Here is a 15713-nt window from a genome sequence, read left to right as displayed (position 1 = left end):
TATGAAACACCCAGAACTGACGAATCCATAGAGAGAGAAAGAAGAGTCCAGGTTTCCTAAGATGGGGGGTGGGGTGAGGGGGGTGGACAGGGACATGGAGCTGGGCAGTGACTGCTAATGGATACACCTTTTCTTTGGGGAATGATGAAAATATCCTAAAGTTGGAGGTGATGTTTCAATCCTGTGAATGGGATGAAAGTCCCTGAATCATACTCTTTCAATGAGTCAATTATATGTTATATTAGTATCTCAATAAAATCACTTTCTAAAAGAATAAGGGATGCTAAAACTCCACCCCCAATAAAAATTCAGACTATGCTGAAAAACAAACAAAAAAACAAGAACAAGCCAGGTGTGTTACCATCTATTCTTTGCTGGGGGGCGGGTGCTGTGGCCCCTGGCTGGGGTTTGGAAAGATCTGGTGCAGGGTGGTGCACTCTGGCCTCAGGTTCCAAGTGTCTACTGCACCCACCAAGCTCACGTGGAAGCCTCCAGAAGAGAGGGAAGGGGCCCTGAGATGAAGGTCTTCTCGGTGCTTGTCACCGTGAGCCTGGACCCCTGCTCCAGGTGCCCGGCAGGCTGGTGAGCACGCTGGGGACGTGGCAGGTGACGTCCGCTCGGTTCCTTATCTGTCACAGGGAAACCGTGGTCACCGCCCGTCGGGATTTTGAAGTTGTTTAGTGAGTTAACACGGGAAGCGCTCGGCACAGTGTCTGGCCATTACAGAAGCTCGAGGACAGGTGGCCCAGGTCATTGGGAGCACAGAGCGTGTCGCTGAGTCCTGTTCTGCTACGTCGTGGGTTGGAATCGTGTCCCCAGAAGAGCATCTGGACGTTCTGGGCTGGACCCTGTGCGTGTGGAAACGCGGTCTCTGCAGACGTGACGGAGGTGAGGTGAGGTCTTGCAGGACCACAGTGACAGGTGTCCTTATGGAGGAAGTGTGGACAGGGACACAGCCCCTCAGGGAGACGGCAGTGACCACAAAGGCAGAGGCATCCACAGGCCGAGGTCCTGCTGACGCCGGGCTTCAGGCTCAGGCTCCCGGCTGCGGGACATTTCCCGAGTCAGGTCACTGGGTCCTGGCCATTTGTCCCCGCACCCCTGGGAGATGGACACGTCCACCAAAGCAGTTCATTCTGCGCGTCTCACCTCAGAGCCACCTGCCCTGGCGGGCGAGTCCCCCAGGAGAGTCCCCTCTGGGCCCTGGACCTGGAGCAGGGTGTGGCCCTGTGATACAGCTCAGGAGGGAGCTGTAGGGCCATTTGCATGAACAGGTGAGGCCCAGGTGGTGACCTTGTCTGAGCGTCACCTGCTCTGAGCGGCCTCACCGACACCTTGTTTCCACAGTCCCACGTCCCTCTGCTTGTCCATGGCTGTTGGTCACCTGTCCCCCTTGTGCCCCACCCGAGGACCCGCGTTTTCTCCTGCCTTGTTCTGGCTGCGGCCGGGTGCGGGGGCAAGGCCTGGGGGCACTGAGGGATGAGCACGGGTCGAGGTGCCCGGGCACGAGGCGCAGGCCACCGTAGACATGGACAGAAACACGTTCCCTTCCGGAAAGGAGGCCAGCGCTGGGCTGTCCACGTCAACTAGGATTTGCAGCCAGCCCGCTGGCCCCGGGGCAGGGGTAGTGGACGAGAAACAAATAGGGACTGGGGCCCAGAGACAGAGGGCGTCACCCCTGTCCCCTCCTTCCCCCCCCCCATGGACAGACCCCAAAGGGCAGAGACCCCTGTTGGCCAAGGAGACCTTGGGCACCAAGTGCCCTCAGCCAGAGTCCAGTCCTCACGAGGTCCCCCCTCGAACGCCCCGTGCCGTATGCTCAGTTGACATTTGCGTGACTAAGAGCCTTTCTGTCAAATGGCGGTGTCCCCTTGCGGTCACGGTGGCTCTAGGGCATCAGCTCTGGCTCAGGCAGACCTGATGGGTCCCCCGCTCTGTCCCCCACGTGGCTGGTCCCTTACACTCCCAGAGCCTCTGTTCCCTCACCTGTGAATCCAGGATGACCTCACCCAGGACCTGGTGCCGGTCACGTGACTGCCTGTCACCCAGCACAGGGCCGGGCAGGGCAGGTGACCTGAAAGGGCCCCCGGGTGGCAGAGAAGCACTTCCTGGGAGCCACAGGAGCCACGGCTTAGCCTGGCGTGGCCGGGAGTGGGGAGGCCGCCCCCGTGACATTTAATCGATGGTCACGGTGCGCCCTCAGCCTGCTCCCCTCCCTGCACGCCCCAGAGCACCTGGGCGGTCCTTGCGTGACTGTCCACGGGGTGTCCAGGGCCAGCACGAGGCTCTCAAATCGGCTCACAGTTCATTGGCAGCTCAAGGCCTGTGCAGCACACACCCCCGGTGTCACCCAGGGCTCCAGATGTCCTTCCCCGCCACACAGTGGGCTGCCACAGGCGTGAAATGACAGTGGCCACTGCGTTTCCATCTTCACCCGGGGCCTCTGCAAGTGGCCGCGGGGGCCAAGGGCTGGCTCCTGCACCTCCCCCCGGGCGGCCCTGGGCTCGCCCAGCTCCTCTGCTGCCCTGGCCACCGCCCTGGGCACCTCCCTTGGCCTCCAGCTTGGGTGGGGCTGCCTTGTCCCACCACTGGGCGTCCCTCGGCTTTCATGGGAAATATTATACGTGAAGGAAGAGGAGGTGGAGGCCGGAGGGGAGGACGATGTTTGAACCTTTCCTAAGCCTGGCCTTTACCTGATGAGGTCACGTTCGTCACAGGGCATGCTCTGTATCAGTCACCCAGAATGCGCCCGGCCCTGGGTCCAGGACATTCTGCTGTGTGGATGACCTCTCTGAGCCTCCGCCGGCCAGGCCTGGGCTCCTCTGAGCTGCCTGGGCAGGGGCTCCGGGCAGCTCCTCCTCAGGCCGGCCATGGACGACCGAGACGCGGTCAGCCCCTCTGCTGCCCCTCCCGGTCACCGCTCTGGACCTTGCTGAAGGATGAGCCCGTGGCTCTGGGGCCAGGAGCAAGTCCTTCCCCTCCCTGGGCCGCAGTCTCCTTGTCTGTGACGGGGGAGAGCATGCGGTCATCGTCCCGGGTATCTGCAGGGAGTCCCTTCCAGGACGCTGTGCGGACGCTGGGATCTCCAGATGCCCAAGTCCCTTATAGAAAGTGACGTTAGCATCTGCATTTAACCCGTGCGCACTCAAGTCATCTCTGATGGCTCACGATTCCCAGTACAAGGTCGCGCTGGGAGGTCAGCGAGGACAGCCGCTGCTTCACCGTGTGGTTCAGGGAACGGTGACAAGAAACAGTCCTTATGTGGTCGGCGAAGACACAATTTCTAAAAACATTTTCAGTTCACAGTTGGCTGCACCTGCGGGCGCAGAGCCCCAGGGCCACCTGACACCCACCTGGGGCTGCACCCAGGGCCGGCCGCATGCGTGATGGAAAGCCCTCGGAGCAGGCCCCTGGGTGAGGGGGCGGGCTGCCCTGAGCACCACCCAGCAGGTTCCGGCTCCCTCTCCAGGGTCGCGCACCAGCCCGGCACACCCTGGCGGAGGAGGCAGAGCGCGGGCATCAGGGCTTCTGGGGAGCCAGGGCCCACGAAGCTGTGCTTCCTGAAACATCCACTCCCCAGGACAGCCCCCCAGCAGGAGCGCGAGCTGGGCGAGGAGGCAGGCGCCTCGTCTCTAGTACAGAGGGGAAACTGAGGCCCGGGAGGATGAGGAGCCCGAGGTCACACGTGCAGCTGGGATTTGGACCCAAAGCAGTATGTCCCCAAATCTGTGCTAGAGAGACAAGGGACACCCTCCTGTGTGGGGTCAGGTGAGGTGGGGGTTGGAAGAGGAAGGAGAAACAGGGGCCGAGTCACAGGTGCAGAGAGAGAGAGAGGGAGAGAGAGATGGGGGGCCACCAAGACAGAGGCCTGGGGTCTGGCCACGGTTTCTCAGTTTGGTCCCTGGCCGGCAGCGTCAGCACCCCGGGCCCTGTGAGGCCAGCTGCCCTGGCTGCCGGCCCTGCTGAGTCGGAGCTGCCGGTGGGCACGGCCATCTGGACTTGGGGGTTCTGACGTGGGTCGCTCAGACTGGAGAACCGCTGGCTCCTGTTTGTGCATCTCCAAAATGAGGCTCCTAACGGCAGAGACTCAGTACTCGCAGTCCTGTCAGCCACGACACATGCCAAGCACGTAGCCTGGTGGCCTCAGAAGGGCCTCTGAATCCCTCCTCGGCAAACGAGCCACAGCCCACCTGCAGGGACCCTTTCCGTCACCCTGCCACATTTTCCTCCTGGTATTTATCAGAATCACTCGCTGACCGCTCATGAATGTGTTTTATGGCTCCTCGTTCACTTGAGTGCAACTCCCTAAAAGCAAGAACTTTGTCCTAGAAAAAGTTTGCGTCTCCTGGGCACCGTGTGGTGGCAAGTGCCTGTGATACCAGCTACTTGGGAGGCTGAGGCAGGAGGATCCTAAGTTCAAGGCCAGCCTCAGCAACTGGAGTCCCTGAGCACTTAGCCAGACCCTGTCCCAGAACCAAAACTGAAACAAACGGGGGACGTGGCTCAGTGGTTCAGTGCCCCTGAGTTCAATCCCTGGTACCACCACCAACAACAACATCCCCACAAAGTTGTGCCCGTCACCTGGCACACAGCGGGTGCCCAGTAACTATGTGATGAACCAATGGTCGGGTTCATGTGTCTCCGCCGGGAGCCCCGAGGGTGCAGGCTGATGGTGTCCTGGCCTGGTCCCCTGGTGTGGCCCCCCAGGGCTGAGCCCTGAGGACATGTTCCTGAATCAGAGGAGCGTCCAGCAAGGCCCCTCCTCACGTCCGGCTCCACCAGGGGGGAGCAGCGTCCCTCTGGAGGCCTGGCCCTTTGTGCCCTTTGTCCAGTGGCCCCAGGACAGCAGACTCGCTGCAGAGCTGAGCTGGGGCCCCAGGACGCACCTGGCCAGGGCATGGAGCTGGCCACCGGGGTATCGGCCTGGGATCCCACAGGGGGAACCGGAGGCTGGGGTGGGGTCCGCCGGCCCAGGGCGCAGTCAGCCAGGGACGGACACCAGCGACCTGAGGAGGGTGGGGATGGACGGGACCCCGGGACCCAGCGCGTCTCTGACTCATCCATGGTCCTCGGCCACCTTCAGAAGGGCCTTGGGGCAGGAGGGCGCCCGGGTGGGCAGAACCCTGGCCCACGTCAGGTGTGCAGCGTGGCTGAGGCGCTGCCTCGCTCCAGGTGACCCCGGTGTCCTCCCTGTGGGTCGCCCCGCACCTGGGCTTCCCCTCTCCCCGTCCTCACCCAGACAGGTGCTCCCCCTGCCGCGGGCGCAGGCTAGCACCCCCTGGACCCGGGTCCAGAGCCGGGTGCTCCGTGAATGGCCCTTGGCCTGCGTCCCTCCCCATCCTGCTGCCCGACCCCTCTCCCCTGGCGGTCACTGGCCCCCTCCTGTGTCCCAGGCAGCCGGCTGGAGCCCTCCACGGGGCACCCTCCAGGATCCGGAGCGAGGCTCAGCCTCGGGGCACCCACAGCTTGGGGTCCCAGTGCTGAGATGGCCCTGAGGGGGGACTTGGAGGCAGGGCCTCACGGTCACCCCTGGGCGTGGCCTGGTGGCTCCCCCAGTGCTCCCAGACCTGAACAGCAGGTGTGTGGCAGGCGGTCCCCAGGGCGCGCACCCCCCCACACCCACCCCTCCTTCTGGGGCCCCGGGGCCAGGGCCCTGCACTCACCCATGACGTTGAGGAAGATGTTGCCGGAAGCCAGGACCACCTTCTCCCTGGTGGCCCGGTCGTAGATGCCCACGTGGCACTCATAGGGACCGTTGTCTGAGATCCGGACCTCGGGCAGCCTGCGGGGAGGCAGAGGACAGGTTGAGGACAGGATCCGGGAGGACAGGCACACTTACGGAAGCCCCACTGTGTGCTGCGGGGGGCCAGGTGGGGACCTGTGCTCAGCCGGAGCCCAACCTGTGCCCCGGGGACCTCAGAGCAGTGGTTTAGCTGTTGGGCTGTGACACAGGTGCTCACCAGCTCCAGGATACGCCGCGGTCACGGGGTATAGGCCCCGAAACGCCAGGACCCCCTTCCACTTAGGGACTGGTTTCCCCTGCATCAACCCGAAACGGAGGCGCAGGGGAGTCCTCATGCCCCACCCACGTGGCTCAGAGCCAGGAGGAGTCTGTTCCTGCTCCACACTGCCACTGGCACTGGACCCCAGTCCTGGGGACGCAGGACAGGAGCACAGTCACATTCCATCCCCAGGAGCCCCCATCAGGAGCCCCCATCAGGAGCGCCCAGGAGGCTGCCAAGCCCAGGCCCTGCCCGAGGGCAAGGCGACAGGCCTCTCTGAGCCTGGACCAGGCCCATTGCGCTCTGGACCCGGTCATCTTCCCGAGCTGCAAGCTGCCCTTCTGCGTCTCCCTTTTCATCAGGGATTCAGACGTGGGAGGGACCTTCTCGCCCACAGTGTGGAAGAACAGGTCGTGGATGGGATTGGCCCTCGACCGTCCTTGGGTTCTGGATCTTTCTCGGGGGCTGCAGGTCAGATCAAGCGGACCCCCAGGTGTGGTCTTTCCCGTCCTCTATTCTGGAAAGACCCTGAGGTGGTGCAGGAAAGCCAAGTTCCAGCTCTCCCTGACGGTCCTGACCCCGTCACCGGGGACACAGGCTGACCCTCTCTGGGTTTCCCTTTTCCTAAAGTGGAGGTGACCCCTCACAGGACATCTGGAGAGGAGTACAAGGTGCCCGGGACTTCTGTACACCAGAGCTGTGGATGGACACAGGGCCGCGATGGGTCCGGCGTCCTTCGCTGTCCTGTGGGTGGAGGGAGCTCCTGGCCTGCGGGCCCTGGGCACTGACAGGCAGGAGCCTGGGCCTGAAGTCACTGCCGGGTGGGTGACCTGCAGCAAGTCCCAGCTGTCTGGCTGCAAGATAGAGGACTCTGAAGGACTTCCCGGGCCTTCCCGGGGGCCTGTGAGGGAGCCAGGAAGGAGGCCAGCTGGGCTCTGGGAGGCCGTCCTTCTCTGCCCTGGGGGGGGGGTCCTCCCCACCTGCCCAGCCTCCCGCCCCTTGTTCTGCTGGGCAGGGGGACCTCGGCCTCCCCGGAGGAGTCGCTCATTTTCTGCCCCCTGTCCTTGTCTTCCTGCTCCTTGTTCCTCAGGACCCAGTGTCCCCCATCCTGCTGCCACCCCCACACGGGGGCTCCCAGGGCTCTCCCTGGGGGGGCGGAGACAGCCCCTCCCTCCCGTGCACATTAGCATCAGCAGCACCTCATTTGCATAGACATCTGGTCCCCCACTGAGGGCTGGAGAATGGGGGTGGCTCCCATCCAGGGAAGAACTTGGTGGAGGCGAAGCTCCCCCTCCCATCCTCCCACAGAAAGCACCGTGACAGTGGGAACAGCAGGGGACCGTCTCCCCTGGGGAAAGATTCCTTTGTTTGTAACTGTGTTAGACTGAAAAAGTAAGTCTCTGGCGCATGGTTACCGAGTGACAGTCACCTAGAGTGACATGTTTTGGCGACACTCGCGGGTGTCTGTTAAGAAGTAACCTGCTTCAATGACTTCCGCAGGAGACAGGGTTTCAGGGGCATGTAAAGAAACAGGCTCAGGGGACCCGCGGGGCTGGCAGCTCCAGGTGATGTCATAAGATGGTAATGACACGGTTGACACACAGGTGCATGCGTGCAGGTGACTGCCACACGGTGACAAACGCAGATGTGTTCGTGATAGCAGCGCAGGTGACATGTTTAGGAATTGCCACACTGATGACATGCTCAGGTGACAGTAACATAAGCAATATGCTTGGGTGACACATGTAGGCGACACCGCACAGGTGGTAGGGAAGACAGCTCAGGGGACACCTGGACTGGCGCTTTAGGAAGAGACGCTTCCCCAGGACTATTTCTGCAGCCCCCGCCCCCCCCCCGCCCCTCCTGCGGGGCTTCCTGGCTCCAGAATGGCCCTGCCCGCCAACGCCCAAGTCACACACTCCCCAGATACAGACGGCGACCAAGTCCTGGTGCTCTGCCTCCTAAAAAATCCCAGCTGCCACCCCTTTTCTCCCCTGCACAGGAGACCCCCTCTATCCCCCCCCCCCAGCCGGTCACCTAGTGGAAAGGGATCTTTTCAAATGCACAGGGGACCAGGGGCTCCTGACCTAAGTGGCTGGAAGGCTTCTTCTGCTCTCGGTAAAGGCCAGCCGCACAGCAGCCCCAGGCCCCTCCCTGGGCCCCCTCCCCTGCCCCCCGCCTCTGTCCAGCCTGCCCTCTGCCGAGCGCCCGTTCTATTAAGACAACACTTTGATTTTGGATAGTCCTGGGATTAGGGGAGAGTCGCCAGTCACACGGGGCCTGTTCTGTCCACCCGGAGCAGATCTAGGCCTCCTGGATCTCAGCCAGGTCCGGGCTTTGATCTGGGCCAATCCGCCTCTTCTCAGGGCCTCGAGCAAATCCGAGATCCCGCCTTCCCCGTCTTCCTCCTAAGTGGATTAAGTGGCCCGAGTCTCCTTCCCAGGCTGAGTGGCATTGATCTGCATGCTGGCTGCAAGGCCTTCTGCAGGCGGCAGGGACCCCAGGGGGTGGGAGGCGGCCCCCTCTCCTCCGCGATGGGCTGAGATCAATACACTATTAATAACTGCAAAGGTTTCTGGAGAGATCCGAGTAATGCAGTTTAGCGGCTGGGGTTTACCAACACTGGCAGCGTCTCGGAAGGGCGAGTAATTGTGTTTTGAAAAGCTGGACACAGGAAGAGCGGGGGCCCCTTGGCTGTCCCCACTGGCCTGTGTTTCTGCCCAGGTGAGGCCATGCCACAGCTGCTGGCCAAGGCGTGCGGGCCTGGGGCCGGGCCTGGGGGCCATCCTCATGCCTCTTGTACACCACGCCTGGGGCTGAGCCAGGGAGAGGCTGAGGGACAGAGGGCGCAGGATCGGCCGTGGCCTGTGTGCCTTTGCCCGGGCTGTGGGCTTGCTCGGGACCTCTTCCCCTTCTCGTCCACGTGGCGAGCCTCCAGCCATCTTTCTAAGCCCAGTAGCTCAGTTTGCGTTACAGGCGCAGACTGATCCCTAAGGAGTCCCACCTCAGACCCAGTCCTGCTTTGTCACCCTGAGAAAAATCACATCCTAGTGTGTGACCCGCCACAGGGGCCTGCTGGGAAGAGGAGACGGGAAGTCCAGGACGTGGCTCAGCCAGTGGTGAAGTGACCCTGGCCGCAGAGCTCTGCGGGTGCCACGTTGGGCGCCCCCTCCACCAGGCAGGCTGCCCTGATTGCTCTGCCCTTGGAGTACCGAGCTCATCCTGACCGTGGCCACATGGGTCTGGGAGCACCTACCTGCGCCTACCTGCGCCTACCAGGCTGCGGTGGGATTCACTCTCCCACGCTCTCAAGCCCCCCGGGGGAGAGCTTGGCCCTGTGGCGGGATCCAGGGGCGCCTGAGGTGAGAGGAGCCCTGGCCCTGGACTCCCCCCATCACTGGGAATCTCGAGAGTCGGCCTTCGCCTTCTGCCCAGAACTCATGCCGACATTAATGCCCATGCGAAAGCCCTCAGAGCCACGCTGGCGGCTGTGGGCGCCCGCCATCCCCCCACATCACTGGCCCTGCATCTGGCCGGCTCGCCAAGGGGGACAAGCTCCTGTTACATTGCAGGTGGCCATCTGATAAGCGGGTGCAATGTAACCGTCCAGTGCAGATCTCAGCGAGCCCCGCCCACTGCCCGCTGGGCATGCTGGGCTGCGCTGGGGCACCCCGCGGTTGGTGGCTACAGTACGACCACGGCAACAGGGCGCATCCCCGCGGTACAGACGAGGAAACTGCCCTGACTTGAGCCCACGCCTCACGGGTGCCGGCGCTGGAACGCTCTCTGCCCCCCGCAGGCGTGGCCCCGGCCTCTCCTCGGCCAGCAGATCCGTGTGGCTCTCTGGTGTCGCCTGCGCCCGCCCCTCTCCTCCTGCCTTTGGGAAGAGTCCTGACCCTGTGGAGTGCGCTGGAGGGCTTGGGAGCCAGGTAGAGCGAAGAGGGGGGGAGAGTTCGTCTTGGACTTGCTTTTCTTGCAGTGCTGGGAATTGAACGATCCAGTGTTTGACTTTTGCTGTGACCAAATGCCTGTGGGACTGAGCCTGGCCCGTGGCGGGGGCCTGTCGTACCTCCCCCCACCCCGCTAATTGATTCTATTTTTTAAAGTGATCATAAGCGCCAGCCACCTTCCAGGCACTGATTTCGACGCTGAGCACGCGGTGAGGAGAGACAGACGTGCTTCATGTTGAATGGCAGCACCACAGAGTGGTCTTTCCCATCACCTCGGCCCTTGGAGGCAGCAGGCTGGACATTAATTACCTGCCCAGGATCAAGGTCATCGTGACATAGGTCAGTCTCGTTTGCCGGGTCCTGGGGGTCTTGCCATGTTTTCAGGTTAGCTTTCTGCAACACTAACGTCTCCTGGGATCTTCTCCTTTTTTCCTTGGTTTGTTTTAAATTTTGTTTACAGTTTTACTGCAGTTTAACTGACGAGACAACACACTGTACATATTTAACATTTACCGCTTGGTGAGTTTCAACATATTGGAACCATTGCCTCAATCAAGATAAGGAATACCTCTTCCTCCCCAGAAGCCTCCTCCTGCCCTTTTGTAATCCATCCCCCGCCCCGTCTGATCTGCTTTCTGACACTAGAATCATGTTTCCTGGGATGTTATATGAATTGTATCATATAGTGCATGCAATTTTTTTGTTTGGATTCTGTGCTCCATTACTGTCACAAAATGCCTGAGATAATCACTTTTAAAAAAGGGAAAGGCTTATTTTGGCTCAGTCTCAGAGGCATCACCCCATGGTTGGTTGGCCCCGTTGCTTTGGGGCCTGTGTCCAGGGAAGCAGGTGGCCGAACAAAGTGGCTTATCTAGTGGTGGCCATGGACAGAAAGAAGAAGGGTCTGGAGTCCCACTCTCCCCATCAAAGTCTGCCCCAATGAATGACCTAAGACCTCCCCCTAAGCCCATGTCCTCTAGTTCCCACACCTCCCGACAGGGCCAAGCGGGGGACCAGGCCTTCACCACACAGACCTCTGGGGGACGTGCAAGGCCTGAGCCAGCTCAGCTCTTGCCCTGGGTGGGGCTGGGCATTCAGGGACGCGGTGGCCTTTGTGGATGGTCTGCTGAGCTCCTCCTGCTGGGACTCGCTGCTCATTCACCCACCGGTGGGCACGCGGGCTGCTCTCAGCGTGGGTCCCTGCAAACCCAGCGGCCACCCGCTGCCCACAAGTGGACCCCAGCTTTCATGTCCCTTGGAGAGTGGCCTGGCTGGTGTCTGACGCTGCGGGCTGTTTTCTAAAGTGACTTCCCAGGGCCGGTTGGCCTCCTCTGACTCCCGCTCCCCAGGGCTGCCCTCCAGCGCGTGCCCAGTGGGAAAGGGCTCAGGGGCCGCCAAGAGAAAGAAAGAAGCAGGCACTGGAGTGGGAGCTACGTTCCCGCCGCCCAATCCCGCTCTGTTCCCTCCAGAGCCTCCGTCTCTGTTCCTGCCACCAGTTCCCTGCGAACCCGCCACCCCCCCCCCAGGCTGCCCTGTCCCATCCGGCCGCCAGAGTGACCCAGCAGCGGCCATGAGGATCCAGCCTGTCCTCTCCCATTCACCCCAGGAGCCAATCCAAGCCACGTGACTTCGAGTCAGACCTGGCCCCGGTCCAGGAAGGAGGAAGAAAGGGACAGATGGAGGGTGGAGAATGGCGGGTGGCCGGCAGCTCTTGCCAAAACCCAGCCACCGAATGCGGAGGCTGCTCAGGCCCCGACTCGCATCCTCCACCCTATTTAAAAGGCATTTTGTGATTCAAACGTCTTCATTTGTACCCACGGTCCCTCATTCTGGGCCAGCAGAGAGGCTTCAGGTGGAGACGGCCCTTTGAGGCTGGGCTTTAATGAAGAGATGAGAGAGACTTTTCATTTGTTAACTATTGTTCTCATGGAAACGGCTCCAGGGCCCAGAAGGGCTCTTCTCGCAAGTAGGTTAGCCCCGCCCCCCGCCAGCGTACCAGCCCAGCGCCGCCCCCCCCTTCTGGAAGGATCCCAAGTGTGAAGTCAGGAAACGCCACTGCTCCTGCCTCGACCCGTCCCCCACAGACTGCTCCCCCTCCCCGTGCCCCGTTTCTCCCTCCCTGGAACCTGCTCCTCTCCAACTGCGGGTCGCGTCCTCCGATGGGGGGGGGGGGCAGCATTTGAGCAGCCTGCAGCCTCCGCAGAGCCGCGAGGCTCAGTAATAAAAATGGCCGTAAAGCCTCTGGCTGCCCCGGGTGCTGCTGGGGTGTTTGCTCATAAGACATTTGGAAAGGTTTGCTGCTCTGTGGAAAGGAGGGTGCCGATGTCTCTGCTCTCCACCCTGGTCCCCGGGCCACCCGCGGAGCCCGGCTGGGGTGGGAGTCATCCAGCTGTGCCTGCCTGGTCCAGTGGCCCAGATACGTACCCGCGGGCCAGCCCTGGCCGGCCCCTGTCCCCGGCTGTCCTCCTGGCTTCACACCCTGGGTGACCGTGCAAGCCCCAGGACTGGGGAATGGAATGGCCTCTGGTGGCAGCAACCATGCTACAGGCAGGCCCGGTAGGACAGATGGACAGGCGCAGGACAGGCCACCCCAGGCCTTTTGTTGGGGTGTGGTCCTCCAAGGAGACCCCAGGGGCAGGGGGGATACTCCTGGGAATCACCTGGGGAGCCCGTAGGTCTGGGCGGAGCCTGAGGGTTCCCCACACGGAGCTGCTTTGGTGATTGACAGGCGCCCGACAGGGGCCTGGTGGATACTGTCAAGTGGAAATGATTTGAGGGTCAACTTCAGAGCCCCGGTGGGTCCCTTCCACCACCAGGGGCTGCCACAAAACTGGTGGGAGACAAGCAGAGACCTCTACCAGGACCCCTCTACAGTCACTAAATGCTGGGCCTCGTCCTCTGCCTTTGGGGACCGGCCCTGGGGCCGTCCATCCCTGTCTTCCAGCTCCTGACGCCTCGCATCTCTCCTGGCCTGTTGGACGGGGTCCACATTAGACCCCAGCTCGGAAGGTCGCCGGACTCCAGGGGGGCCGAGACGGCCCACCTCTTCTGTCTTGGTGTGGACTTGTCCAAAGCCATCTCCAGGGTGACGTCCCTGGGCCACCTGCCTGTGAGGATTGAGGTGCGACTGCAGGGACACAGGGACAGACACAAAACTTTACGGAGGCCGCGGGGGGGGGGGGGAGCCGCGGGCACAGCGCCAGGCAGAGAGGCAGGGGACGGGGAAGTGGGGAGGGTCTGTCTTATGGCCACAGGGGGGACACCGAGAAGCTTCCTTCTTCAATATCCACCCTTCTGGAGGCGCCTGGTTCCCTGACCAGGGTGACCTGCTGGTCCTGGGTCACGGTTGTCAGTTGTAGCCCCGAGAGTTCCCTGTCCCGGGAAGTCCCAGCCCCGGGCAGGTCAGGACGGCTCGCTACCCTACACTCAGCAAGCGAGACCCGAAGGGGACAGGAGGGACTTGCCCACGGCCAGGGGCCGTCCGTGGCAGACCCAGGGAGGGGAGGCAGCTTCCGGGCCAGGCGTCCATCCCCAGCTGGGGACAGGGGAGGATAGCAGGCCCCACAGGTGATTGGAGGTCGGTGGCCTGGCGATGGCTCAGGAGCCCTGGACAGAGGCCGAGGGTGGGCAGTAGGTGTGCGGCACCCCCAGCGGTCTGACTTGATCCCCTGCCCTTTCCCCCCAGAGCTGAAGAGCTTGGGTTCAACTCCCCGGCTACTGGGGAGGCTGGGACGGGAGGACGCTTGGCCGGGGGCTCCGGAGCAGCCTGTTTTTCCCAGGGCCTTTAGGAAGCCGTCAGTGTGACCGTCACCCCCCTTTCCACCTGAAAGTGGTTTCCATCATGAAACTGCCCCATGGGTACGAAACGTCTGTGTCATCTCATCAAAGCCAGCCCCCTCTGTCCCCTCCTGTCCCCTCCTTCTGAAGGCCCTTCACCCCCAGGGAGGCTCAGAGACCCATCCCAGGCCCTGCCCTGCACTTCAGGGGACCGCGGGTCCAGTCTCCACCCTGAGAGGGGCCACCTGTGCTGGGCGGGCAGGAACTGGGCTCCGGACCCCCTCGGGCCTCCAGGAAGCCACGCGCCGACTCTCAGGCCCCGGCTGCTGCGTCCTGGCCATGGGCCAGGGAGGAGGCCACCTGGCCAGGGCCCGTTTCAGTGTGGGGATCTGCCACTCAGAAAGCCAAAGAGCCCAGCTTGGGGTTCCCAAGGCCAGGAGGCTAGTGACGGGGACTTGGACGATGACGGGTTTGGGGAGGCTGGGCCCCGCGCCTCTGGCCCTCCCTCCCGCTCCTCCTGCTCCCTGCCCCTCCTGCCCAGGCCTCTCCTTCCCAGCCTCTCGCGGCTGCCATGGAAACCACTCTCCCGGCCTGGCGGACCCACGGAGCCCCTCACTGCAGGCCGCTCTCCCCGCGGGGTCCGCCAAGGGCGGGGGGAGCCCAGGGTTCCTTCTCCCTCTTCTTCCCTGGATGCCCTCCTGGCCCCGTGGGCACAGGGCACGGCCCACGTGGACCTTAGATAAAGACTCTGGGCGGAGGAAGGCAGCTGGCCAGAGGGGGGTCAGGTGGAGGAGCTGGCAGTGAGCGGCGGGAGGGCGAGGGCGCGGGCGGCGGCCTCCCTCCTTCCCCTTGAGCGGGCTCCGTCCTCTGCAGGAATCTCCCTCCCGCCCGCTCTGGGATGGCAGGCCAGGCCGACCCAGCCCTCGGAGGCAGCCTGCGGGCAGCTGGAGAGGCCCTGGAGGGAGGAGCCTGCCCCGGCTCCCGGCCTCCTCCTCCAGTCACCCTCATCTCCTCCCGTGGACCTGGCCAGGCCCTTGCTGTGTGCAAGGTCTCGTGCGGGACACTGGCCTCAACAACTTTAGAACAAGCCCGTGACACGGGCCGTGGTGCTGCCCCGACTGAGTGACGGAGGCCCAGGAATGCTCTTTGTAGCTCTTGGCCCGGGTCACTTGGGGCACAGCTGGGCCTCACCCTGGCACTGATCTGGTCTCACTGTTAGGGCCCATCAAGAGGCTGCATCAGCTGAGAGCGGCCCGAGACCCCTCTCCTTTGCGATGACCCCGGGACAGCCGCAGCGCAGGACCAATTAGAACGGTCAGGGTAGAGCAGCGCTTCCCTCCTGCCCGTGCCCAGCCGCAGCTGGGCCTGGGGACCTGCAGGCCAGCTCCTGGGTGACCCGGGGCCGAACCTGACTCCCGCTGCCTCATCAAAGCCGAGCTAAAAACAGCTGCACTTTGGCAGCGGAAATGTGAAGCTCCCGGCTCCCTCTTAAGGCTTTTAAACAGGTCAGCCCACCCCAAACCCCAGCCTTCAATCTAGGTTCGCTCAAAAAGTAGGGCAGGCTGATTAGGTCCCCGTCCAGAGCTCCGTGGGGCTGGCGGCCGGGAAAGGCGGGCCAGGGCGCCCAGGGCCACCGCAGAGAGGAGCCAGGAACCGGCCTCTCCCAGCAGCCTCTTTGTCAAAACAAAATTAAAATGCCTGGACGCCCGCTGGCCCCGGATCCCTCCAAGGTAATAGGTGTTTATCTTTGCCTCTCGGCTCTGGGCTCCCTGCCACGGGGATCCGGCACCCGGAGGGAGGGTGCTTCCTCACCCGGCTCTCAGAGGCGCGTAGGGGAGAAGGCTCCGGTCGCTCTTCATTCATTCCTCGGACACATTTTTACGGAGCACCTACTATGTGCCAGGCCCGGTCCTAGTCCTGCAGACATAGACCATGGTGGAGCCCACGTGCTGGCCGAGGGAGACCGAGGGGGCTTTAAAAGACG

The 15713-nt window shown here is 62.7% G+C and overlaps 1 protein-coding gene across 2 annotated transcripts in view; it reads right to left on the bottom strand.

Moving 5' to 3' along the window:
- Igsf21 (immunoglobin superfamily member 21) overlaps positions 1–15713 on the bottom strand; it is a 168838-nt gene that overhangs the window by 25776 nt on the left and 127349 nt on the right. For both annotated transcript variants that reach the window (XM_078025426.1, XM_078025427.1), the window contains exon 4: positions 5664–5782. In XM_078025426.1, the coding sequence (XP_077881552.1) occupies positions 5664–5782 (119 nt within the window). The remainder of the gene's footprint in view (positions 1–5663; positions 5783–15713) is intronic.

Source organism: Ictidomys tridecemlineatus, chromosome 11 (assembly GCF_052094955.1).
Source record: "Ictidomys tridecemlineatus isolate mIctTri1 chromosome 11, mIctTri1.hap1, whole genome shotgun sequence".
Lineage (NCBI taxonomy): Eukaryota > Metazoa > Chordata > Mammalia > Rodentia > Sciuridae > Ictidomys > Ictidomys tridecemlineatus.
Note: the sequence above shows the minus strand (reverse complement) of the source record. Positions and strands in the feature narration are given on the sequence as shown.